At 37.9% G+C, this 26339-nt stretch overlaps 1 protein-coding gene across 2 annotated transcripts in view; it reads left to right on the top strand.

The window, feature by feature from the left end:
• mad1l1 (mitotic arrest deficient 1 like 1) overlaps positions 1 to 26339 on the top strand; it is a 279399-nt gene that overhangs the window by 127643 nt on the left and 125417 nt on the right. For both annotated transcript variants that reach the window (XM_006636986.3, XM_015359763.2), the window contains exon 16: positions 5773 to 5977. In XM_006636986.3, the coding sequence (XP_006637049.1) occupies positions 5773 to 5977 (205 nt within the window). The remainder of the gene's footprint in view (positions 1 to 5772; positions 5978 to 26339) is intronic.

Raw genomic sequence — 26339 nt, 5'->3', positions numbered from 1 at the left:
TTACTAGAAAACTTTCTATGTTAAACTTTTATGTTGCTCATGTTATAAGCTTAACAGCAGTTTATAATGTCTCATAGCAAATCTTCTTTGACTCTTCTCAGCATTAAATTAGTCAGTACTTTAATTGAACTATAAAAATGTGTCGAATCAGACTCATACCCTGATAGATGACAGTATGTAGTCTGTTGTTCTGCATATTTCAAGACCAACGAGTAAATTAGAGGTAACAGCCAATGGATTCCTTTCCCAGAGTGCTCTGCTTCAGCTATTTTAGATCTACATTCCAATAAAAATGTAGTAAAAAGTATCACTATAAAAAACTGTTTTACTTTACAGCTAAGTGTTGTGTTTTAATTATTGCAAAGCAGCAGTGTAAGAGAATTTTCTCCAGGGAAATTTACAAGTGCGAGATTTCCCAGTATGCCTGAAATATGCTGCTGTTAAACCTGACTGATGGAGTCAGGCTCTAACAGTTATTGACTTACAGCTGTATCACACACCACTAGTTTAAAGATTGGTTTTCCAGCTAAATCTGTTAAACAAGTGCAAAGAATTTACTGAAAACCTTGATTTTAACTTTTCTTTTTGAGCTGATATGGTGATAAATTCTTCGTTCTTTTATGATTTACATCTGAACCATGTTTCCCCAAATCAGAATTCTGTTAGCTTCAAACTGCCAGACTGTTCTTCAGTGTTTCACTCTTCATTTTCCCGAGGACAACCAATAGTGAAAGAGGAAATGACGCCGCAAAAAAACTGCAACAGGAGCAGGGAAAAGCAATTTGCAGTGTTAAGATGTATGAGTGAACTTTTGATTTGTCCCCTGGTTTAACATGAATATTTAGGTGAGGATGTGCCTGATATACTGTATACCGTATCTTCCATAGTTTTTTTCTCGTCCAAACTAAGCTGTAGTAGTTGCAATCAAAAGGGTTATAATAGTACAGAACACCAGTACAGACCTCACGTAACTTGTTGATGCTCACAACCGACATCCTTATGTTGTGATTGTGTGTTATTTCAGATGTGTGAGGATATGAGAATGTTTGTAGCTATGAGAGGACTGTGCTCATAGGGCTAGGAAGGAGAGAACTGCTCATGATCAGTGTATGGAACCAATATCCGCAACCAAGTGGAAACTCTGTACCTCTTCATCAACGCAAGCTTATAAGCAGTGCCCAGTCATGAACTCCTTGGGGAGAAAATTAAACGTCTCTTTATATTTTATGCTGCAGGGTGTATTTGCACGTTGAGAGTGAAAGGTTGTTGTCCAATTTATGCTCTCCATTTTTTTAGACTTTTTCTCCCTACAGTGAAATGTAGGGTAGAATAGTAATGTGATTGACAACGTGCTGCTTTTAGACAGGATCTGGGAAATAACAACGTCTTTCACATTGTAAAGCACACGGGCAGAGCTCCTTTTTCCTTGAGCTAACTCAGTAGGGTTTTACTTAGTGCTCATAGGCAAAAATATGGATTTTCATGCCTCTCTTGAGATGGATTGCCAGGTACTCCAGTAAGTGTAAGTATTTGAAAATGAGCTAGCTTATGCAGTAAGATTTTGTTTAGATAGGTCTATTCCTGTTCAGCAGTCACTGCATTATTACCGGTGAAAAAAGTAATATTGTAAAACCCTGTCCATACATAAAGCTTAATTCCAGTAAAACCAGTTTAGTAATGGCAAGTGATGTTTGCTAGCGTACTGAATTAACATTTACTATGGGAGAAATGGTAGGGAAAAAGTGAAATTGCGTTTGTGTGGGCATTTTGCGTAGTGAGACATCTTTAGTGTGATAATCTGTATACTGTAGAGTTTTCATTTGCACTCGGGTGTGTGTGTGAAACTTACATATCACAGACATCATTCCTTATGACTTTTCCCTTCTTTGTCCGATCATCTTTGAAATTTACACAGTGGTGAAAATTCTTTCAATTCATGCTTCTTCTTATTTTCAAGGGAAAGTGACTGATATCTTCTGTGGCAAGACTTTGGCTTAGCACATGGTAAGAAGGCGGGCACAACATCCCCTACAACAATGCTATGGCATGTTAATGGATTCCTGTTGCAGTGGGAGGAGTTTTATCTATTAACTTACCGCCTTTGCCAGCAGCAATGTGATTTTCCTGCCTTGCTGTGGCCTGTCCTTACAGTCAGCCCATGTGTGTCATGTTTTTAGAAACCAACAAATGTGGCTTTTTAAATGCAAGGTGTCCAATACCCAAAGGTGAACGGAATAAAGTTGAATCCATTATTGTGATAAACTGTCTATTAATCTTTTAAATGCAAAGCAGTTATTAAAACTCCAATGATAAATATAACAATTACATCTGATGGTCATTTAAGAAACCTAGACCGCAGCAGAGATGGCTATTGTAACCTTTGCAAACCATTTTCTGTCTATTCATTATAAGAAATCAAATTTTTGAAAAGATCTTCATATTCACTTGCTCTGCAGAAGATAAAATTATATTTTGTGAAGTCGTTATCTGATTACCTTTAGGCTCCTGTGCTACAGATTGTGGCTGCATTCCTCTCTTTTTCTGTTTTGCAATATTAAAGACATTTTTTAAACGGTTGGATTTCATAAAAATGTTATTGTGATGAGACTAAGACTCAACCCAGTATAAAGAACCCGAGAAATTTAGAAAAATCTATAACCTTCCTTAGTAATTTTTACTTTACCGATAAAATAATAGTAAAGTTGGACTTTAGTCATCTTGGTAAGGCCAGTCCAAAGCAACGCTTCTGCACTTGTGGGAGTATTTGTGCCTGACAGCAGCCTGTAGACTTTTGAATAGCAGAATCCCTGTGTTACCTATAAATCTACAATCTTTCCAAACTCACCAGTCTATTAGATTTTAGCAACATAGCAGTCAACATATAAAATATCTAAACTGTAAGTGAGCAGCAAATGAATGTGATACTTGTGATTATTTTATCTTTGTGGTAAATATTTTGTATAGCCTAGTTATTTTTTTCTCTTATATTATACTGTATCTGTTTACTTGTTGTAGGAGAGTCCAACACAGTTTGAAATATATAGAGGGGGTTTTATGAGTTCTGATTAGTCTTGCTTTTAGACTCAAGTTAGTGATTATATTGCTGAAGGGCTAAAGAAAGCTGTTTAGCCCCGTTTAAAAGTCTTTTTTTCAGACCTCCCACGTAGTTAAGCCCCTGAAGGTGCTCTGGGATCTAGGTGTCGTGAGTTGAAGCTACTGTATGACCTGACTTTAATGACAATGTCACAAGAGACCGCACACGAGTGGCTGAGTGCTTTTGGCTTACAAGTAACACAGTGAATCCTGTGTCTTCCTGAGCACTTGCAGGGATGCAGTGCTGTTGGTGAGAGGAGCATCTCTCCCCCAGTTGGTAGTGTACTTCGCTAATTGTTCTCCTTGTTTCCTAGTAACCATGAAAGTATGCTCTCAATTTTACTGATCCGATTTCAAAAGATGTAAGTTTCAAACCATGAGATCATTACACTAGAATAAAATCAAAGCTGCTCTTTGCCGGGATTGATGATATTTGTTTTGAGGTCCTCCCAAGAGGTCTGAATACTTTCCTTCTCTTCCCTAAGGCATTTGTGAAAGTCGGGTCTCTTGGTTAGATTCTTCAGTGCTGCAGTGTTGATGACGTTACACGAATAGTGATTAGTAACTACATTAAGTAAAAAAAACGTCAATATTAATACTTCAGTATATAATTAATCGATTAGCATTATGTTTCTTAACTGCTATAGATATAACATCATGGTGAACTGTATGTATCTTTTTGAGAACTGCTTTACTTCATGTTTGTCCATAATGGAGGTGCTTTTGTTTAAGTAATACCAGGAAAATGCCTAGAAAAACAGATGATTAAATGTTGCATTAGGCTAACTTCTGAGGAAGGTAAGCTATGAGTGTATTGGTATTATATGCAGTATCTGTCATTTCTGTAGCAGTGTGTGGTTAGTGCTCTGGACTCTGGACGAGAGTTCACTGGTCATTTCAGGGTAAACTAACGCTCTACCTGTCATGCAAAGTATGGTAATTTTATCAAAAAACAAATAATGAACATTCAATCACGACCAAATCTGCCCCATGAATCCTCTTATGGGTGTTTTGTGTATTTGTCTGTCCTGTCCCACTCTAAAAATTGTAGTTTTTATGTGAAATGCTCTAAGAAAATGAATGTTTTGGATGATAAAATGCAATTCTGAATGCTGATTACATATTTTATTTGAAATAGTTATGTAATTACAATTTGTTAACTGAAAATATGATTGCACATTTGCGTACTGTGATGTAGATCTTTATTCTGAGTGTTTTTTACCAAAAATATGTGGATTTTGAAGGTTAATACATGTTTTTGGTGACATTTTGATAAATTGATCATTCATGACTGTGATAGACTCTGGTGACTTTTATACATAGGCAATGAATCCCTTTATTTGTGAGAGAGTTGATTGAGCGCAGGTAATGAGATGTTTTAACCTGTCGAATACCAAGCCTAAAAATGAAAAAAAAAACACAGAAAAGAACCGATATTGCCTATGAAACAAATAACACCTTCCTGCCCTCTGCATGTCCACACGCTGTCGATCGCTGTCTGTGGTCTTCACATCTACCCTACCCTGTCAAGACGTTACAGCCGAGTGGTTTGTCATGGACAGGGCGGGATCTGAAGATCTGGAAGGCCACAAGTCATGACACCTGACCAAGATCTGTGGGGAAAGAGCGATGGCCGGGGAAGGAGTGTCTTGTCACTGCAGAACTCCATGTATCGTGATTGATAGCAACCTGACTGCATGGTCAGTGAAGACATCGATCAAGTCCTGGGTCCTTATTTACTGCCTCTCCTGTGTGCTCATCCTGACGGTGCAACATTCCTGCATGACCTGTGTACCAGGTCGCCAGTCGTGATCCCCTTAACATTATGGGGCTAAGATGTAGTGATAACAGCCTGATGCAGAGCATGCATTGCAGATGTGTATCGCTTTCTGTACTGTTAGCCTTCGGCTTTCAGAGTTTGACCAACTTGTTGATGACGTGTCAATTAGCAAAATGATATTATGTTTGCCATGTCTGCTACATCTGCTTCAATAAAGATTGTCGTTTTCTTAATTGTGTTGTCAATTTGTTGAAGTTATACAGTTTTCTGTCTCTTCAGCCATTCACAAATCACTGGTAATGTGACTAAGCAAAAACTCTGGCCTGCTTTTAGGTCCACGTATTTTAACATTTCTTCTCTAGTGCTCGTGGATGTTATAGTACCAAAAGAATTTAAGAAAAGTTCAACACTACAGTGTAAATGGTTTCCCCTGTTTGGGATTTCATTATCAAGATGCCAGCTTCCAAAACGTCTAAAACATTAAAGTGATGTAAAACCAAATCTTTGGGTGTAGATAGATATGGAGATGGAGAAAAACAACATTTATAATGTGTTGCAGTGTTTTATTTTTCAAAGATGCAGTAGTTTACAAGCATCGAATGCTGTAAACTGCAATTGCTTCCCTTATTTTATAGTTCATATAAAATTGTCAGCATAGCTCTGCCTTCAGTGTTAATCCCTTGGAAAAGTGTGGATGTGCCAGGGTCATAAAGGTACTGTCTTATTGTAAAAACACAGAAGCTGCACCTTGCAGAGTGAGGCTGACAGGAGAGAAGAAAACAGGGCGTACAAAATCCACAATCCAGAATAACCATGTGGCTGACTTGCGGTTAATTAATCTGTGTGAAAATTCCCAGCTGGTGTTCCTGCCAATCCTTTGGTTTTCCCCCCCCCCGCAGGGCGACTATGACCCGACCAAGGTGAAGGTGCTCCATTTCAGGATGAACCCGGCCAGCCAGGCGCGGCAGCAGCGCGCCCAGGACGCCGAGCAGCTGCGCCAGGAGCTCCAGCGCCTCAAGGAGCACATCCAGCTCTTGCAGGCAGGGGGCGCCGTCGCGGCCGAGGAGGGGCCCTTGAGCCTGCCGCCCTCTCAGGAAGTCCTAGGTACCTCCCGGTCCTCGTCTCCAGTAGGCTTTTGACTTCCCTCCTCTCTCGCCCCGGTTCTTCCAGAGTGCCGATGCTCCTCCCCTGCTCCCGCCACCCTGTCTCCTGTTCTCCCACGTTTCCCCTCTCTCCCCTCTCTCCCCTCACGCCTGAAGAAGGCTCCGCAGCCGAAAGGTTTTCCTTTTCCGCGTGGAACGGGCTTGTAACTTCCCTAACATTTCTTTTTCCGCCTAGATGATCTGCTTATTTTGGTCATTTTGACATGCAGCTTTGTATTACCGTAGCACCCATTAGGCTGTTTTTCAGATGTTTTGCTCACTCATGCACACTGGCCTGCGCTACAGTAATTACCCATTTTTCCTCTCAATATGAATTTTCCTTGCCTTTCGTTGTGAAAGGTCTAATCACTGCACTCTGCTCAGACATCACTTTTCATGCCTTCTTAAGGGAGCTACAGCATTTCTCATCTGCTGATCATAATCAGCCAGTAAGATGGAATTTGTCACTTCTACCAGCTATAATATTTAATGTATTTAAAATTTCACATAATTTCCTAGCAGCTTTTTTAGTTATTGGAAAAATCCACGTTTTTGATGCAAAAAGACAGGCAGAAGCAGTTGATCTGTGGTGACTCAACGGTTTGTACAGAATGCCGTTCCGGGTATGTGGACTTCAGAAGACTTTTCTGTTACAGAAAAGGCAGAGGAGTCAAATTGTTTGTACTTCTGAGGTGGCGTCACAAGAGTGATTACTCTCTATATCATAGGCTTTATTTCACCATGTTATCCAACTTGAAAAAGGCATCTTTGTTCTTGTGCATATGTATGTATATAGTGTTTCTTTCTCTCCTTGTTTAATACCATCTCTGCTTTTCACTCTCATATTTTACACACAAAGAATTAATATCGGCAGTAAGACAGCAAACTAAATATTTAATTGGAGTCAAGGGTGTTGTTGTTACACATTTCTACAGGGGCAATTTATCATCTGAAGATTCAACCATACTTGCAGAGGCAGGATGGTGTCTCATTAACTGCAGTGGGCCATGAATAAACAAACAAATCCTTTTACTTGTAATTGGCAATCTTTTTTTTCTTGCAGTTAGAACTGTCACAAATCCATATGTATGTGTGTGTACATATATATATATTGCTATATATGTATGTGTGTGTGAATTTCAGGGTTTGTTTTAATAGAGTTTTAATGACTTGATGGCTGTCGTGCACGTGTTCAGGCATCATACACATCCAGAAATGTGGCCCTTTTAGTATACCTTAAGCTGTGACAGAGATAATTATATTGAATGAATTTTCATTGTTTGTTAGGCTTTTTCTGTTTTTACTAAGACATTAAGAGCTAATTAAATTAGGGGTCTTTCTGAGCTTTTAGGACTAATTAACTAGTCACTTTATTGTCAGTGTAGGATTAATTTGTGGTCATCTGACTACCAGGTTCTAATTCCTTTAAGCTTTTATCTTTGTTTTTCAGCTATTTCTGTTCAGGCAATGAAGATATTTGCAGTAAATTAATTAATATGTTCAGCACTGTTGGAGTCCTTTCATCTTTTGAGTGTAGTCACTGAATGTGTACAGCACCACCAAAGCATCCACATACCTTTTAGTTGTGTGAATATTCTTCTGTTTATTTATTCAAAGGCCTAGTGTACGTAATCTTTGCCTCTTTGATGGGATTTGTGGTTATGAAAAGGCAAATTCCTGTTAAACTACTCCTGTGGTTGAACACTGTGAGGTGACATATCTCAAAAAAGCTGATACAACAGCACTTGACTAATTTAGGGTATCCTGCTAATGAATTGAAGAGAATGTCTTAGAGGTTTACAGTCTTCATCTTCCCACCAGCAGTAACTTTGAAACAGGTTTTCAATCAATTTCATGCCTATTTTTCTGCATTGACTTTGAATTAGAAGTCGAGGTTCTTAAAGGGCCATGACTGACAGTAATTGCAAGACTTTAGAAACTGCTTTCATCTGCTCTTCAGGTTCCAACCTACAATTAAGTCGCTTAGCAAATGGATGGAAAAAAAGGTCTCAGATCTGCAAAACAGATGATTATATGAAAGTGCAAAGTAGGATTTTAATGACCTAATAAGTATACTTAAAAGGTGAACTTTCTTAGATTTTCTGAGCTTTTTTTTCCAATAAATTAACGTCATTCATTCCTCAACCTTTTTTTTTTATTGGGAAGCTGAGATGCGGGACAATGCCTTATTTATACAGTAGCTCTTCTTTATAATGGTTATTATCAAGATAGCCTTCTAGCTAGTTTAAACAAAGAAAGTAGAGGTGTGAAATGAGAGGAAACCATTAAACCCATATTAGTATAGATCCAAAAGTAGAATCAAGCTATTTTGCTCTTTATTAAATGATGCCAATGAGTATAGCAATGCAGTAGTTTAACTAAGGATCCAACAATTTCGTCTCACTGCAGCTGAAACCAGAATAACAATGTAGCAGCAAACAAATTTCAAAAAGATTTAGATGAAAATCAAAACTGGACAAACACCTGGCAGATGTCGTTTAATGTAGACAAGTATAGAATCTTACACACAGGTAGCAAAACAAACTCTAAATACCATATGGAAACTCTGAGCCTGAAGAGACTGCTTAAGAAGGTAAACAATTACTGTTGATGTTGACGCATTATTTACATCTTCTAGGCAATTTGAATAAGCTGATAAAAAGTCAAGCAAAACTTAAGGATATATTGTTAAAAACAGAGAATTTACATTAGTGGATGTTATGTTAATATTGCACAAAGCATTAGTAAAGCATTTAAAATGCTGTGTTCGGTTTTCAGTTCACCAAACTGTATTGAATCAATCCAGAGAAGAGCCACCAGATGCATTCTGGTGCTTAAAGTAATGTCCTGCACTGACAGGCTAAAAAACCTAAAGCATTTTAGTCATGCACTGACAAGTGAACTACTTCACTACCAAGAGTGAAACCCGAACCGGAGGGTACGAGTGTAAACTAAGGGAGAGGGCATTTAGAAAAGGAGACACTTCCTTGGGTGTATAGAACAAGTTACCCAGCAGTGTTGGAAGTCAACAGTGGTGCGCTGGCTTTTTCAAAGAAGTGGCTAAATGCAATCTTGAGATCAATTAGCTGCTTACTACCAAATGGATCAGAACGGCCTTCTCGTGTAACCTTTCTGATGTTCTTATCCGAAGGCGATGGCTTTGATTAATTGAAATGTGTGGAACTGTTTTCTTAGTATGAAACTTTCCAATTTACATGTTGGAAACCTCATCCTTTAGTATTTATTTGGTCAATATTACAAGTCATATCATTATTACAGTATATAATAATTTTATCTATGATCGTTTTTTATCATACAAATGGATCTCAGTAGACATTTTTCATGGCACAATTATAATACATTTTCTGGGCTCTGAATGTTTGTGGTTTATTAATACCATAAAACATTAATAAAGTTCTTAATATTAAATATGGTATAATATTGAATTCCATATACCCATAAACTTAAAATTACTTAGCATGATTATTACCATACAAAGGAAGTTGTTTTCTCTAAAATAGTGCTTTTTTATTTTTTGAATGCATTTGACCTCGATGATACAAAAGAAATCTTGAAGCCATCAAGTAATCGTTAGGGATGACTTATTCATGACAGTGGGATACTTTATCATTATGACATTTGTCATGTGCTGACAGCCTTGTCAGAACTGTTAAATACTATGACAAATCAAGGGGTGGTATGTGTCAGACATTGGCGATTTGTTTTCCTCTGAGATTCTAGGTCTCTTAGGACATGATACCACAAATACCTCTGAACACCAGAGCCTCTATGTATTTTTAAATATACTGTTTGTTGTGAGAGTAATGCAGTCTGTAACAGTAAACGCACCTGTATATGAACAATAGTTAAAGTCTGAAGGGTTTCAACATCTGTTTTTATCAGCCTTTAAAAAAAGCTGAACTCTCAGATTGCTCTCACATCACATAGAGGCCACTTTTTTGTAAATTATCTGATTAAAATCCCAGCGCGTTTCTCAAAAAGAGTAAGGGTGTTAATCCGGTGTCCTGGCCAAATTTCCCCCCTGGCCTTTACCAATCATGGCCTCCTAATAATCCCCGTCTCTGGCTGCCGTCACATCATCCAGGTGGGGCTGCACACTGGTGGTGGTGGTGGAGAGTCCCCATTACCTTTGAGTGTTGTGTCCAGAAAAGTGTTATATAAGTGTAAGGAATTATTACTATTAATTGAGTTTATAGATTATTCATGATAACCAATGATATTAGCCATCATGATTATCACCGTGCGTTCCTTCATGTGTTTTTTCTTGATTATTAGATACAGTGGATGCCCATGTGTGCTTCCTTTCAAATGTTAGTACTGTTTTAACTTAATAGTGGCTGGTAAATGGACCCCGAAATCCTTAGCAACTAATTTAAAGCTTGGTATTTTCTGATGCAGAAATGAAATCTTGGTGTTGGTATGGAACAACATTTTTGCTATATCTAACTACAGCTGGTATGGAGTTTATTACTAATGAATCATTGGATACTTTTAATCAGTTCTTAAATTCTGAAGTGGAGCCGAAGTATGAAGTCCCATTTTTAATTGAATTTCTGAAGCTGAAATCTGTTTCTCATTGTAAGATAGCTTGGACATTGTTATGAAATGCTTCTTCCATAGGAGGTTCTGTCAGTGTTTGAAGACATCATCTCTTTTGGCAGTACAAAGCTGTTCACCTTCATCTGCTAGTTCATAGGACATCTGCTAGCTTCCTTATCCTGGAGGTACAACGTTTCAGAATTCCTGTTGCTGTTTTGTTGTGCTGCTGTTCCGAGGTAACCTTATAACAAAAACTGACATTCACTGCTAATAAGAATCCTACTGAGCACATACAGTGCCTTGTTAAAGTATTCAGACTCTTGCACAGTTTTTACATTTTTTGCTTAAAATCTTGCAGTAGTAATTCATATTTGTTATTTACATAACTTGTGCCACACGTTTAAAGCAGTAATAATAACGAATATGATAGAAAAAGGAAATGGCATGATTGCATATGTATCTTTACCCTTTGCTGTGGTAAATCTATGTTTACGAAATGACTGTATCTTCACGAGCACGTCATTGGCTGAGTGGCCTCTGTCCGTGTGCTGTACCTAGTGGTTTGCATGCTTTCATAGTAAATATACTTACCTCTTTAAGGTCCCTCAGTCAGGTAGTGAATTTCAAGCAAAGATTGAAAAGACAAATGAAGATTAAGCGACTTTCAGACCAACTCAGAGACGGTATGAAGGCACAGGTCAGGAGAAGCATACAGGAACATTTCAGAGACTCTTAATACTTCGTTGAGCATGGCAAAGGCAATAATTAAAAAGTGGAAGGCACACAGGAGCCATCCAGATCAGACTGTTCCTCTAAACTGAGCAGCCAGGCAAGGAGGAAACCTGTTAGAGATGCCAATTTGAGGCTGACAGCGACTTTGTAAGAGCTTACAGAGTTCACTGGCTGATGTCCATGGGCCAGTATTCTGGTCACTCCACACAGAGACGTGTATGGAACTGGAAAGAAAAAAGAATCTTAAATTCCACAATTGGCTCGTGAAAAAAGCACCTATGTGATACTGCAAACATATGGCAAAGGATTGTATGTTCAGACAAGACATAATTGGAAGTGTTTGTCTAAATGCAAAGCTTTATACCTTACATAAACCCAGTATAATTCATTACTGGGTTATCCAAAGCATAAATCAAAAGCACAAGGTCGCAAGCTACACTGAGTGGCTTATGAATAAGAAACTGAATGCCCTTGAGCAGCCCAAAGTCCTGGCTTCAGTCTTATTGAGAATCTGTGGAAAGACTTGAAAACTATTGTACAGGAGTGATCCCGGTGAACTTAAGAGAGCATGAGCAAATCTTCCCAGCAAAATGGGCAAATATTGTACGTTAGTATGTAAGGGTGGTGGAGACTTACCCAGAAAGACTTTGCTGTAATTGCTGCCAACAGTGCCTCCTACCAAATATTGTTGTTAGAGCTAGAGTTCGCAGGTCTGAGTACTTATTAAGTCAGCATACCTCAGTTTTTTTTTTTCATTTTATTTTTTGCTGCCCTTCACTGTCTTCAGTTTGCACATTCAGGCTTTGAGTAAAATATGAAGATTAAAAAAATGGGTTTGCATCAGCTTGTAATGTTACACAATGAGACAGTCTCAGGAAGCCCAGAGTGGTTTTACAAAGCAAGGCACTGTATAACAAACCAGGCAGCCCCAGCCCTCGGGGACCAGAGGCCTGCCTCTCTTCTCATCTTAATTACTCAAAATCTGAACACAAAGCCAAATCGCTTGTCTGGTCTTTTTTAGATCTTAATCAGTTGCCAATTTATAAGTCCCTGTAAACCCTTAAATTGTTCATGTGGGGTGGAGCCACCCAGCCTTCAAATTCCAGTTCATTCACAGCTTTTCATCAGTTTCTCCCTAGTAGTTTGGTATGTCATACAAGAATATACTTTTCTCAGGAACAGTGTGTGCATTGGGCATATAAAGAGAGGTGTAAAGGACATGAGGCAGAAACACCTTTTATTTCTTGCTTATTTTTTACTTTAGTTGCTTTAGTAGCAGGGACCTAAGCCCTGCCAGTATGATACTCTTTATAAAGAATGATCGCAACTGAAATATTTTTCATTATGGGATTTACATTAACTGTTCTCAATCACTGGACCTTGCACCTTTGTTTACTGACTTCTGGGGAGGAAGGATGTGGAAAGTGTTATCCCACAGATCTGTCTTAGGAGCGGTGTGTGAGCATGATGCACTTCAGGCTTTACAGAATGCAGTGAGGCTTAGTAAAAAAATGTTTCTGTCCTGATGGTGGTGCTGCCCTCACATGGCAGATAACTACTTCTTAATAAAATGTATACATGGGTACATTTGAAAAATATACTATGAGGAAGCAAATTTTTCATCCTTGGCAGTCAGTGCTCAAGAGAGAACCCGAATTGAATGTGAATTGAGGCAGCACTCTCTCCAGTTGAAGCTGGTAACTTCTCACATGTATTTTGCAGATTATCAGTGCTGTTTAGTCTTAGTGTGGACAGAAAGAATGTAAAAGAGCTTTTTTTTACGTTCATGAACTGTAAATCCATGTTTTGGAGTTGTGTCAAATAACCAGACTAATAACTAATGTGAATATTTCCTTTTCATGCTGGGCAAGAGGGGTTTTAAAACCCTAAATGAACTCAGTTGGTTCAGTTATTAATGGATTTTTTGTTTTAAGTTGTGGTGTTCCTTTTTGAAATTTGTGTTCCTTTTAACTAATAAGAGAGAGATACTCTTTTTTGCCATTGATGGTGTTTGTTTGGACAGTTAAACTAATAATTTGCAACATTCATAATGTTAACAATAATAAGGTTTATAAGCATTAGTTTAAGTTAGTTTGGTTGTCATCCAGTGCTGCTTTATTTGCAGTTGCTTACATGTTGAGCCATGTTCATGCATTGTTGTGATCCTAACTAATTGCATGTGGAATTCCGATAGAACTGTCTTTCAGCTTTCTTCACCTGAAGTTACACAAAACGCTAGCTGTTCTTGTCGTGTGGCTCCCACATAATGAAATGTTTGACAAAAGACAAAAGGTTAGTGTCACATTTTATTTTCTTCACTATGTGGAGATGTGTACGCTGCAATGATTTCTGAGCAGCTGAACAGCAGTCACTGAGGTATGTGTAACATCTTTCACACAAGTCAGTAATTACACCACTCCTTATGATCACAGGCCAGAAGCAAATTCTTATGGCAACTTTTTGTTTATCAGAGCCTTCTTGCTTATTCCAATTGAAAAACCTATCACCAGATTCTGGGTTTGAATTTTGTGTTCACAGGCAGGACCAGCTTTGTTTTCATCTGGACTGTAGTCACTAAGCATGATTGCCCGAGTTGTAAGCCAGTCGATATTGATATTGATTTTTCAGGTGTTTTATTATGCTTTTTTTTACCATGTTTTTTTTTTATTGCCATGCTGCTCTTCTGTTTTAGTTCTGTCAAGCTGGCGTTGCAGTCAGGGTCTCAACATTTGCAAATTTGATCTTTAAATGCTGTTTTTTGCTGTGCCGTCTGGTCTTGTGCAGAGCGGGATGAATCCAAGCCCAAGGTTGTTAAGCACCGCTTTCAGATGAGCCGCAACTCTCAAATCGTGAGACGGCACGAGTACCCGCTACCCAGCATCCGCATCTCGGCGTGCTCTTGTTTCCCTCTGGTAACGGGCGCTCCAGGCTCTGTGTCAGCCGAGGGGGAGGTGACAGGCTGCAGACGACCTGACGGGCTCACTGACAGGCTCACTGCCAGTTTCACTGAGGCCGCCGAGGGAGCAGGTGTAGGAATACGCTGGGGAAGAGGGATTTGTGTTTATTTTAGCTGATCCCTGTGAGTCTGTGATTGCTGTTGTTTGTTTTAGTTTGTCATAGTCATCATAATTAAGTTTAACCCAATGCATTAATACTTAAAATATCATACAAGGGAGAGTTACTTACGTGACCTAACTTTAGTACTATAGACTGTAGTACTTTATGTGATAGCATAGGGCTAGACCTGGTTACCTGTAAATTGTGATAGTGAAAATGTGATAGTTCTCTGCACTAAACCCTCGAGAGACCCTACTGTATTTAACTTGCTCTTCCATGAAATGGCGGGTTCTGCATTTCAGCCTTCGACAGTATGTTTTGTGAAAATGAACTGAGGCCTGCGGTGGACTGGCACCCCGTCCAGGGTGTACACTGCCTTGCGCTCGCTGCTTGCCGGGTAGCCTCCGGCTTCACCGCGATACTCTGTGGTATTAGGCGGTTTGGCAAGTTACATGACATGAATTGAGGCTGGGTAACATCTAAACCATACTTTCACAAGACTGGAGTCATTAGGAAGAATACAGCAAAACATACAAAATTAAAACGACATCCAGGGGCATTACATACTGTTCACTATTTCCTGAAAATATTTGTTTGGGAGAATAGCTTTTTTTAATTAAAATTGATCATGTGGCGTGTAGAAATTGGCTTCTGGGAAGCTAAAGGAATTTGTATTTTGTGTATAGAATGTAATGATAAATAATTCAGTACATTAACTACCTGTAGTATTTATTTTTGAACTTAATTATTCATGTGCTTTCCTTTTTTGAGCTTCAGTGTAGTAACCGCTGTGTGTGCACCTTTTGAAGGCAGAGTGTCTTATTAATATAATCGGCCAAGGAAAGTCCCGGTTTTAATGAGCTAAACTGTCAAATTGAACTGTACTGGCGAGTCTGTTGAGAATCATCTGGTTAGGACTGAATATATGTGTTTACTTAAAGGTTTATCCAGGGTTAAGAATAATGGTTTCAGAGGCTGGTGGCTTTGAGAACACTTGATTTAGCATTTTTAAAGACTCATGTATAACTCTGATATAAATTGACACCTTGGTGGGTTTTCTCACAGAGCTGCTTCCCAAAATGAACACTTCTGTTCCTTAGAAAACTGCGCAGGAAGAGCTGACATTTAGCAATCGAGGGATGACATGAAAAACGCCTTTAGATTTTCTGATGTTCTTTTTGTAATTATATTTTGTAGATATTGTTTGTTCTTCCAGAAAATGTATTTCCACAAGCCTACTTCAGAGACGAGGATTTCTAGAGATTTTCAATATCATTATTGTAGCTTTCAGGCCTGCAGATTAGTTTTCTTTACGGACTATAATCATACAACTGGTTATGAATGTTCATCTGGGGCAGCTTACATAAGAGCTATCTATTCCAAATTGCAGTGAAGAGATGTTGAGAAACATTTTTTCATGATCTGAACACATTCCTTTATTATGCTTTGTCATCCTGTGACTAGCAGCTGCTCAGCCTTGTATGATGCACTGTATTCTGGTACACTAACTGTCACACACTGACCGTGATGATTTTTTTATTGCATTCTACACTTGTTTACACAGTACACCATGCCAGCATGGCATTTATAGCCATGGTATTAGGAGACCGCATCCTTTTCTTAAATGAAAAATTATAGGAAAATCTCACAGAAAATTAGAGTGAAGCATTAAACTCTGCAAAAAGCCTGTAGATGGTGTTTGGAATCAGAATATGTCGTCTTGACTCGGGACTAACGTGCACGGAAGTTGCTTTGCTGCGGTTGTGATGAAATCATTTACCAAGAGGTGAATGGAGGGTCCAGGACGGCGCTGTCTAACCCCAATGACAAACGGAGCATCACCATGGCTGGACGGTGTCTTTTCTCAGGCTAGGCCTTCTTCGGGACTTCTCGAAAGGTAATGAGTACTGGAGGTATGAAGAAACCAGTAGATTTAGATGTTCTTGTATTATTTAGATCCTTCCTACAGTATGGTGTCCCATTTTGTGGAATTCATGCACATCTTTTTATATAATATTATTATAAAACAATATTGTTCTCAAAAGCTAAACGTTCAAACCGATGACTTCTGAAATAGGTTCTAAGGTACAGTAAGTTACAATAAGTCTCAGTAAAAAATAAAGGGAAAAAAATCAGATATTCACTGCTTAAGTATTCAGACCCATGAACCCAATATTTGGTGGAATCCCCTTTCACAACAATCAAAGCCTCAGGTCTTTTTTGAGGAAATCTCTACCAGCATGTTTTTGCTCTCAAGTTGCTTGGGGATCACTTGTGGACCGTAGTTTTCAAATCTTTCTATGCATTCTCAGTTGGATAAAAGTCAGGATATTACTGGGCCATTCAGGAACAATCCTTTTCTTTTTCTTAAGGAAAGCCTTTTCCTGCTGAATGGTGTTTTTGTTTTGTCCCAGTTTCACGTCTGAATGGCCAGCACTTTGCTTCATGTTTGTTTCCATCAGTCTTGACAAGTTTCCCAGTCCCTGATGATGAGAAGCAGAACTACTGTATAACATAACGCTGTCATCACCGGGCTTGACAGTCGAGATGGTGTTGACTGACTGATGCATTGTGCTGGATTCGCTTCTGATGTCATGCTTTACATTTAGGCTAAGAGTTCCAATTTTCCGTTCTCTGACCTCAATATGTTTTGTCACATTGCAGCATCACCTAAATGCTTTGTTTCAAATCCCATGCAGGATTTTAGCTGTTGTTTTTTTTTTCAGTTCCATACAGACCAGTTTTGTGGAGTGACTATGATATTGTTGACTCGTGCACATTTTCTCTCATCTCAGCCATTAAACTCCAGCTCTTTCAAAGTCACCTTTGGCCTCACAGCTGCATCCATAACTAGTTTCCTCCTTGCCCAGCTGCTCAGTTAGGAGGGACAGCCACATCTACGCACTGTCTGGATTATATGATACACATCTCACTTTTGAGTGATTGAACTTACAGTGCTCCAAGGGATATTCATTTTTTGATTTCTTAATACATTTTGCTCATCTGTGCCTTTCTTCAACTTGAACTCGGAGTTCATTCAAGTCCTTTTTTTCTTCATGGTTGAATACTTGCTTGAGAATCACAGTTTGACTTACAGAGACAGGTGTACAGTATTGAAATTGAATTGTGGTTATCATAAAATCTTATGTTGTCTGTGAAGGAGAGTGCTACATCATTCCATTTTTACATGTTACATGTTAACATGTTTTACACAACTTAACACGCATAATATTTATCAAACTTAAAAGCACTCTGTTCAAAAGCATTCATTCATATTTTCAAATCTATCTGTTTGACCATATACAGTATTTTGTATATGGATCTTAAAGTATATTTAATATACAGTGAAAATGTAAGAATTTGGACAATAAAGTTTGGACTATTTAAAAGACAATAAATTTGTATTTTAAATAAAAGATAAATATTAGGCAAAAGTACAGAATGGAATGTCAGCTTTTTCCACATGCCCTAGCTGTAAGGGATGAACAGAAAACATTGCTGACTTGCTTTCTAGAATGGCTGCTGCCACGACTGACTTTGTCACTAAAGATTTACCCTTTATTATTTATAATTTACTTTACACTTCCTCGTTTATTCAAACTTAAATGTTACAAAAAGTGCATTGTAGTCAAGTGGAATCAAATCTTGTTTCTTTACAGTTGTACAGGCCAGTCATGGTTAGACTGCTCAAACACAAAAATATGAGTAAAACCTGTTCCTAAGAGAAACAGCATAGAATGAAGTTGTTCCAAATCGTGGTTTAATACTTCTGGTTTATGATTAGAGTTATAATCTGAGGCACATTGTTTTTGGAAGCATTAAATATTCTGTTATCTTTCTTTTTTCTTTTCTTTTTTTTATTTTAAGTCCAGTTCAAAGACATGTTAGATTTTCAAGATGGAATTAAGAAGTGGCTGGGAATTTAGTAGTCCTTGTGTGTTTGATATCACTTTTTAATTGTCCGTCACAGAAGCCTGTGCTCCTCCATTGCTAATGTTGTCATTGCGTTTGGTATGAAAGTGATTTATGTCACTGAGTTTGTTGACAAAAATGCATTATGTGGGAGTGTTTCTGCTTTGGGTAATTTAGTAAGAAATCAAACTGAGGTGATGGGATATCTAAATAAGATTTAAAGACAGGGAGTTATTACTGTGTCACCCTTAACATAAGGAAAGCAGAAACATTTACAGATTAAGGCTACAAATCTGTAGATGAGAAGTCTGTTTTTTATTTGTTTGTCAGAGAGGATGGACCTGTTCCTGGACTTGAAGATATTCCCGTTTTCTTTTTTTTAGAAAGTTGGTGATTGGAATCGCTTTATGTGATCTTTTCTTCATTGCCTTTCTTTTGTTTTTTGTTAGTCTGGATGCAGTGCTTTGTGCTTGTCTGGCTAATGGCAAAAATCCATTTATTTTGGACTGCAGGAATCTGCGCATGCCTTATTACGCTTTAATGTTTTCACACCACTGAAATAAATACATTAAAAATGCATTTAAAAAAAATCCAGAAGTGAGTGAAGACACTGAAAAGGCCTGACAGCAAACACAAAAGAGTGGGATAAACCCTCTTTTCTGTTTTGAAGTAAGCATGTATGCAGAGAATTTAGTTAAGAGTGTGCCTTTAGAATTTTTTATTTATGCAAAATAGGAACCAGATAGATATGACATAGATGGGAGGATCTCTTACTTTTTCACTTACAAGATTTTGAAATGGCTCTTTCTTTTCACCTTCACCATAAGATTAGCATTTCAGATTTGCATCTGTGTTCATGAGTGTGTCCGTCAGTGTAAGCAGTTCTCTCTTCAGCTCACCTGCGTTCTTGACCACCCCGGTCAAATATTTCCCTCGATACTGGGACTCATAGGGTCTTCCCCATCCCAGGGTTTCAAACGTTTCACCTCTCGTACCCAGAATGATAACTGTCCCGTCTCATCGTCAGCAGCAATCTTTGCTCACCAGCGTCTTGTCCTTTCTCCTCTGGCAAAACATCATTTTCAGTTTTCCGTCTCACAGTCTCACCATGTTCTTGGTCTCATTTATTTCCTTTCCATCTTCCCCTGTTAATCCATAATTATCTGTATGTTTCGCATTATTTTTTAATTCGTGGACCATGTTCCTCATCCACATGTTTGGACAACACAAATTGAAGATAGCCCTTTAACAATTATAGACAGAATATTTTCTTCCATAGGTCACTATTCCATTTGTATGCATCTTTTTTTGTATTATTTGGGACATCTTGGTTTTCATATCTGGAATTTGTGATGTAATTCCATAGTTTTAATTTTTTTAACCTTGTCTGCATCAGTGACATTTGTTTCAGTTCTTTCAGACGAGTGTGTTAAACCATCACTTTAGTTCTTTAGATTCATTCTCAGACCTTCGTGTTTCCTTGTGTAATCCATTCATATCTAGAAAATCTCTCGGTTTAATGGACTGAAGGGGGAGAAGGGTTGTGTGTTCCTGCGGATTGCCCCAATTTTTTAATGAAAAAATAAACATAGACTATACATACAACATGTATACTATGTATGTAGTCATTCTGGATATAGCTCTGGCTCCACTGTGACTGGGACGGATGCTTTCTGGATATGTAGATACATAACTACACTGTGTACCGTGAAGGTTGCCGGTTCGTATCCCGCAGCCGGCAGAGGAATCCTACGCCGTTGGGCCCCTCAGCGAGGCCCTTAACCCCAACTGCTCCCGGGGCGCCGTATATGGCCGACCCTGCGCTCTGACCCCAAGCTTCTCTCTCCCTGTCTGTGTGTCTCATGGAGACCAAGTTGGGGTATGCAAAAAGAAATACAAGAATTGAATATGGCCAATAAAGTAATCTTATGTTATCTTGTACAGTACCTCTCCAACTAGGCTTTTCTCCAGTTTTGGGTTCTTCATCTTTAAAGTGATTCATTTGGCCTAAGACCTCATCGACTGGGTGTCCTCTTCTGCTACAAGATTTGGAAGGACAGCGCAAGGAAAGTTGGTGGCTGGGGTCAGCACCCCTGCTGGGCTGGAGAGCTGTAGTTCTGGTAGGCTGGTGGGCTATTGGAACACCATGGTGGGATGATGTGATGAAAAATACTTGCATAGCCTTATATGGCTAATTTGTGCTCCAAGTAATGCATAAAAATTCAGAAAAACAGAGGCTCACACAGGTTACTGACTCTGCCAGTGCAGTGTACTGCATTGTCTGTAATAGGCTTGTGTAGATTAGCCTTAAGAGTCACAGGTCAACTTCAGGTTCACATTATTATTGGTTCCAGAAGAGAACTATTTGAATGTAGGTACTGAGAAAAGAACCTTAATAAGAATATCATTAACTCTACATATATTTAAGCTTTTTAAAGCACTTCCTGTTCCTTAACATATGTTTAAGGTTTAATGTCCTCTTTGTCACACATCAGGCTTTCAGTCTTGAAAGCCTTATGGAAATAATTGTTGGTGTCTTTCTGAATAATTTCCACAAAGCCAACTGAGCTGTATGTGAGAGTGATATAATAATAATATGTCACAAGCCCTTGTTTGAATCCCTGGTAGAAATTACACATTGCAGTTTATCAATGACATTGATTTCCTAGGAGTGTAATACACACAAAAGAGGGGTAATTTGCATTTAATTTGAGGTTGAGGTTGTCAGTTTATGAATAAACCGTGCAATTTTAGTCACTGGGATATCTGTAGTAATAATAGAATAAGACAATATTATGTCTTGAATCTGAAGTTATGAAATGGTGCTGAATGTGAGCTGAAACATGTATTTACTTTAAAAAAGCCTTAACCTTACCTCTTATACTTCACAGCCAAAGAGGAGTAAAACAGTCCTACAAATCTAAAATATATTACTATACAATACTATCTTTTTAATCGAGTGCACCCTAAAATTGAAGGAGAGGAATCCAAGCTTTAAACTTATTGGGACGCTAAGCTTCTTGAAAGGTGCTCAAGTACATGCAAAACTTAAAAAATCAAAGTGAAGTTTGGAACTGATTACAATCTATTTAGATCTATAGATCTATTGCATTTGTCCACCTTAAAAGGTTTTGCCAAATGATTAAAACTGCCTTATGTTGTATACTTTTGTCTTTTCATTTACAGTATGTTCATCTTTTGAGCTCACAAGAGTGTGTTATTCCAATAGTATGGAAATGCTATACTTGGTTGAGGGGATCATGACCACAAAAACATTTTTTAAAAGCCAAGGTTTCTATTTCATATTCTGGCTTTCATCTTAGTCATAATACAGAATACTCTTAATTTCATTTTGCTTTGCTTTCTATTATTTTTGCTTGCAGTGTACATAACTGTTTGCCAAGCACTTTTCAAGGGCATCATTTAGGTTGTAGAAGGGCTCTTTTACGTCATTAAATTGCAATGTTTTGTCTCATGCAGATACTCAGATGCAGAATTTTTATTCATGCATTATACTTTTGATCAGGGGTAGCAAATATGGGTTAAGTAGACATTAATTCAAAACATTAAAGAGACTAATTTAATCTCTTGAAAGCTTCAATTTCCAATTTAAATAGAAAAGTGCATTAATATTTTATTCTGAAATACTAAATATTTAAAATTTAAGAGTCAAAAGTTTGTATTTTCTGGATATTTAATAATTGATTACCTGCAAATATAGAAAGAGTTGCAGAAGATGCAGCTTGGTTACAATGGTGCTTTTACAATAAGGAAGTCACTCAAATAAGTATAAAATAAAATTAATGTCCGAGGTTAACTGATTGACCAATTAGTGAATGGTATGTTTTTTAAGCATCAGCTCTGCGTGAAATTTCTGTAAATCAAAAGAAGGAGAAATAATACTACAAATGTCAATAAATCCGAGCTGTGTAAGGAATATGTTTTAAGAAACAGCAGTATGTTTTTCAGACTTACTTTTACTTGCATCATTTGCTTCTCCCTACTATGATTCTATGATCCACCCCCCAGTGGACTCATGAGAAAAATGTTGTTTTGTTGCAGTACACTTAAGACTGTGCCACAGGGCTGCTCACAGATCTGCATTTTGTAATCTTAAGCAATGATATAATATGTATAATATGAAGTAAGTAGCTCATGAAGTCTTCTGGTCAGTTTGGACCATGATGTTATTGGTAACCCATAGACGCCTGAGCATGTTACTGCTGACATGAGTCAGTAAGTAGCCGATGCGTTATTATTATTGTTGTTGTCTGAAGGGGGGAGTTGCAAAAGCATATTCTTTCTTCTCTGCTTTCTGTTAATCAATAAAAGGTTTCATTTTCTCCTTCAGAATTCAATCTTTCAAAATCTTTCAAAATATCTCAGCACAGTTTTGCTCTTTTTATTTCAAGTGTTTGGTTTTCTGTCATTAACTGACATACTGTAAGTGTGTACAAAAGACCTCTACCATTTTCATTTGTGTTCAGAGTTACCAGTCTTAACATCTGCCTGAGCTCCATTTGTTTTTAATTATAGCGAATCATTTCATTTCTCTCTTTACCCACTATTTGTGGGAACAGCAGCTCTCATGTTTTGCTTTGTTATCAGAACGTCACATACAGGCCTCAGATTGTGGCAGCTTTGGAGGAAATTCCATAAATAAATAGCCCCCAGCTGAAGTTTATGAAAGAATTTGCTGAGGGATTTGAAACCCTGATTCCCAGCAGCCCATATCTGCCAGTGTTTGTGCAAAAAAAGACATTTTGGAAGAAAGCAGGTAGTAGAACTTACTATTCACTCTTCCTTGGATTGTTAAATATGATTTCAATAAAATTAATGCGATGTGTTTTCTTTTACAAACAGTACTTTGTAAAAGTATTCAGACCCTTAACATGAACATGTTTTCTTGCTTTAAATTCTGCAGTCATGACACTTTGAGCTACCAATTATTGTTCACTATACGCTTAAATTATTGAGTGCAAAAATAAAGTAATAATGGTCTGGTAAACCTAAATTAAGCTAGATGCACAAAATAACCTTAATTAAGCCACACAATTAGTTGAGAGGCCTGTGTCAGTAATTAAAGTGGTTCACATTGTTTCAAAATACACGTCTCTGTAATGTCCCTCAGTCAGGCAGTGAATTTCAAGCAAAATTCAACCTTGAAGACCAAGCAGTTTTCAAAACAATTCAGGGTTAAGGTTTAATAAAGGAACAGATCAGGAGAAGGGTATTCAAACATTTCACAGACCCTAAATATCTGTGCCTGATGAAGTTCAGGTATTCCCGTTTTGAATAAAATATGAATTTGATTAATATGAAACTCATCTTGTGCAAATTTTCACATACCATTTTAAGAAAGAGTCAAAGGTCAATTCCTGACGTGTTCATCATATCTTAGATTTGCGTTGGTTGTTTTTTAGTTTACAGGGATTTTCAAACATCAAAGGTCCTGCCAATGGTCCTTAAAGTCACAAAACATTATTTCAATCAAAGCAGAAATAGGAACTGTTTTATTTTGTAAAAACCTGATCTATGAAACCGAATGTCTTTAATTTAGAATGGGAGTGTGAGCTGTAAATGAACCATTAGTTTAATTATTCTATGTTTTTAAAATAGGGAGTGAGCTGGAATATGAAGACAAAAGGCTGAGAGCGTGAAATGGGTAGGAGAGCTGAGAAAGGGAGTCCAGAGAGATGAATTTTAGAGGAAGTGTGGAAAGCAGAAAATTAGTAGTGAATCAAATGATATCATTGACTGTGTGTGTGGGGATTATGAACTTGGTTTAAGGACATGGTTGGCGTCTGCTGTTTTTCTGGAGTAGGAGTCTTCGAATCACCGTGAAAGTACACAGACAGAAAGGTCAGTTTAATCATCGCCTGTAGGGGTAAAATGGAGAAGTATTGGCTTGGGGAAAGTCTTTGATCCTCTCTGCTGTTACATGTTTCCTGAAACAGTCAGAGAACACTCTTCCTCTTTCTCCAGTGTAAATGGAAAGGCAAAGACATATCCAGCAATCACCTTTAAAGTAAGCCTTTGTATGCTGTTGCACAGTATACACAAGTTCTACAGTACTTCCACAATTGTGACTACTTTTTAAGATGAATGACAGATGGATCTGATTCTACCTTCATACAAATATAGAATAATTAGCAATAACTCTTGATTTCAGTGAGTATAAAACAGACCTGCATCAGCAGAAATTCAGAATATGGATACAATCATGGGACTTGGTTCTTGTGTAACAAAAATGTTGATCGTCTCTGTAATGGTTAATGAAACTAGGGATTCTGCTGTGGCTCGTGTGAGATAATGAAAATAAAAACAATAGCTTTTGGTTTCAAAGTCCGCTGCCTCTGGTTTTCAATTATCTTAAATTGTTAGATAGGGGTTTAACTTCCTGTATGTCGGCTTGGCAAGACTTTTTATTTGGCCTCATGGAATGGAATAAATCCCTCGTTGGTGTCTACACTTAAGCGCGAACTCATGCGTATTCATGGGAGGAAAGGTGATGTGAGGAGAGGCGTTTGTTGTGGCGCGAAACAGATTTATTAAAGTAGTTGTGGTCTAGGCTATAAAAGGTTAGGAAAGAGGTGTAAAAGTACAGTGAGGAAAGAATATATGTAGTCTCTTCTGGGAGGCTGTTGGAAAGTGATGCTGTGACGTTCTTCATCTGGGGGTTTGGCTTCTCCTTGGCTAGTTTGGACTAGTGGCCAGTCCACAGTTTACTTTATGGGTCTCGCCCCTGTTGGAGGCCCTGAGGATGCTCAGGGTAGCTCTTCCTTTGATGGAGCCATGGGAGACCTCCAGGACAGTCCCAGGAAAACCCGGACGCCTGCTACATGTGATTTCAGATGTGAAATATTCCATAACATTTTTTTTAGTATAGTGATTACATTCATCTGTTATTTTTATGTACCTCCGGTGTGCTGTGTTTTTCAAATCAGTTTAGAATTTGTAGGAAATTATTTTCTGAATAATTTTTCATCTTCTCTACAATTTAATAGCATTCATGAGTTTTTTTTTCCAATGAAGTCGTTAAATGAGAGTAATTATTCTAAATTGATTTCTGACAAATTAAACTAATTTCTCGTTCCTTTCTCCTTGAATTTGTTTAATTCTGCCATCTGGTATTAAACAGTAAAAGCAGAGGCTCATCTGTCTAAACTGAACAGTGTATCTAAGCTCTATTTTGGTCTTTCTACATTCATCCCACCTTTTTATTTAAACATATACAGTAGCTGCATGATGCAGATTCTGTTCACTATCCATAGCACGTCATGCGTTTTCTGCTGAACCAAGGCCCCCTACCAGGTCCTTGTTTAAGCGGGACTTTATGTTAACATATTAAGCTATATTAATGTATTAATTCCATCTTGTAGGTTTGCTGATGTGTATAATGCTATGTTAATTATTCAGTATTCACAGTGATTAAAACACATTTAAAATCCCAACTATCTTTTCACAATCAAAGGTACAGCAACTGGAAATTCTGAATGCTTGTTAGGCAAAACTGTTCGATTGAATTTTTAAATAAAAACCCAGGATGGCTTTTTTTTTGCCCCACCTAAAGGAATGGAAAAAATAAACGTGAGTTGTGTGCCTTGACAGAAAGTGATGTGTGATGTGAAAAAGAAAGTTTTTGAATCTATCTGCAGATAACACGCAAATTTTACTTTGGCATTGTTTATTAAAACAATCATCCTGCATTCAGGAAAGTTAGTTCTCATTTAACACTACACTTACAGGAAGCTATTATTTCCAGTTATTGCTGCTATGGGGGGTTCCACGTGTAACTGAATCACGAGGTGCACTTACTGTACATTTTAACACACTTGGCTTCTCAATACTGGTAGGACTTGGTGAGGACTAGGGAAAGGTCAGATATATCTGTAAAACCATAGAATCATAGGTGGGTGTACTTTCTTCTTCATCATCACTGTATACTGTATGTCTTGTGTCATCATTGGTTTCATGGGAGTTCAGCTGGATTTCAGATTATCCATCAAACTGATTTTATTAGGTTTGGGGTATTTGTGTTCCACTTTCATAATTGGACAAGA

The sequence above is a fragment of the Lepisosteus oculatus genome, chromosome 19, assembly GCF_040954835.1.
Source record: "Lepisosteus oculatus isolate fLepOcu1 chromosome 19, fLepOcu1.hap2, whole genome shotgun sequence".
Taxonomy (NCBI): domain Eukaryota; kingdom Metazoa; phylum Chordata; class Actinopteri; order Semionotiformes; family Lepisosteidae; genus Lepisosteus; species Lepisosteus oculatus.
The sequence above is the reverse complement of the archived record's forward strand: the minus strand, read 5'-3'. Positions and strand labels throughout refer to the sequence as shown.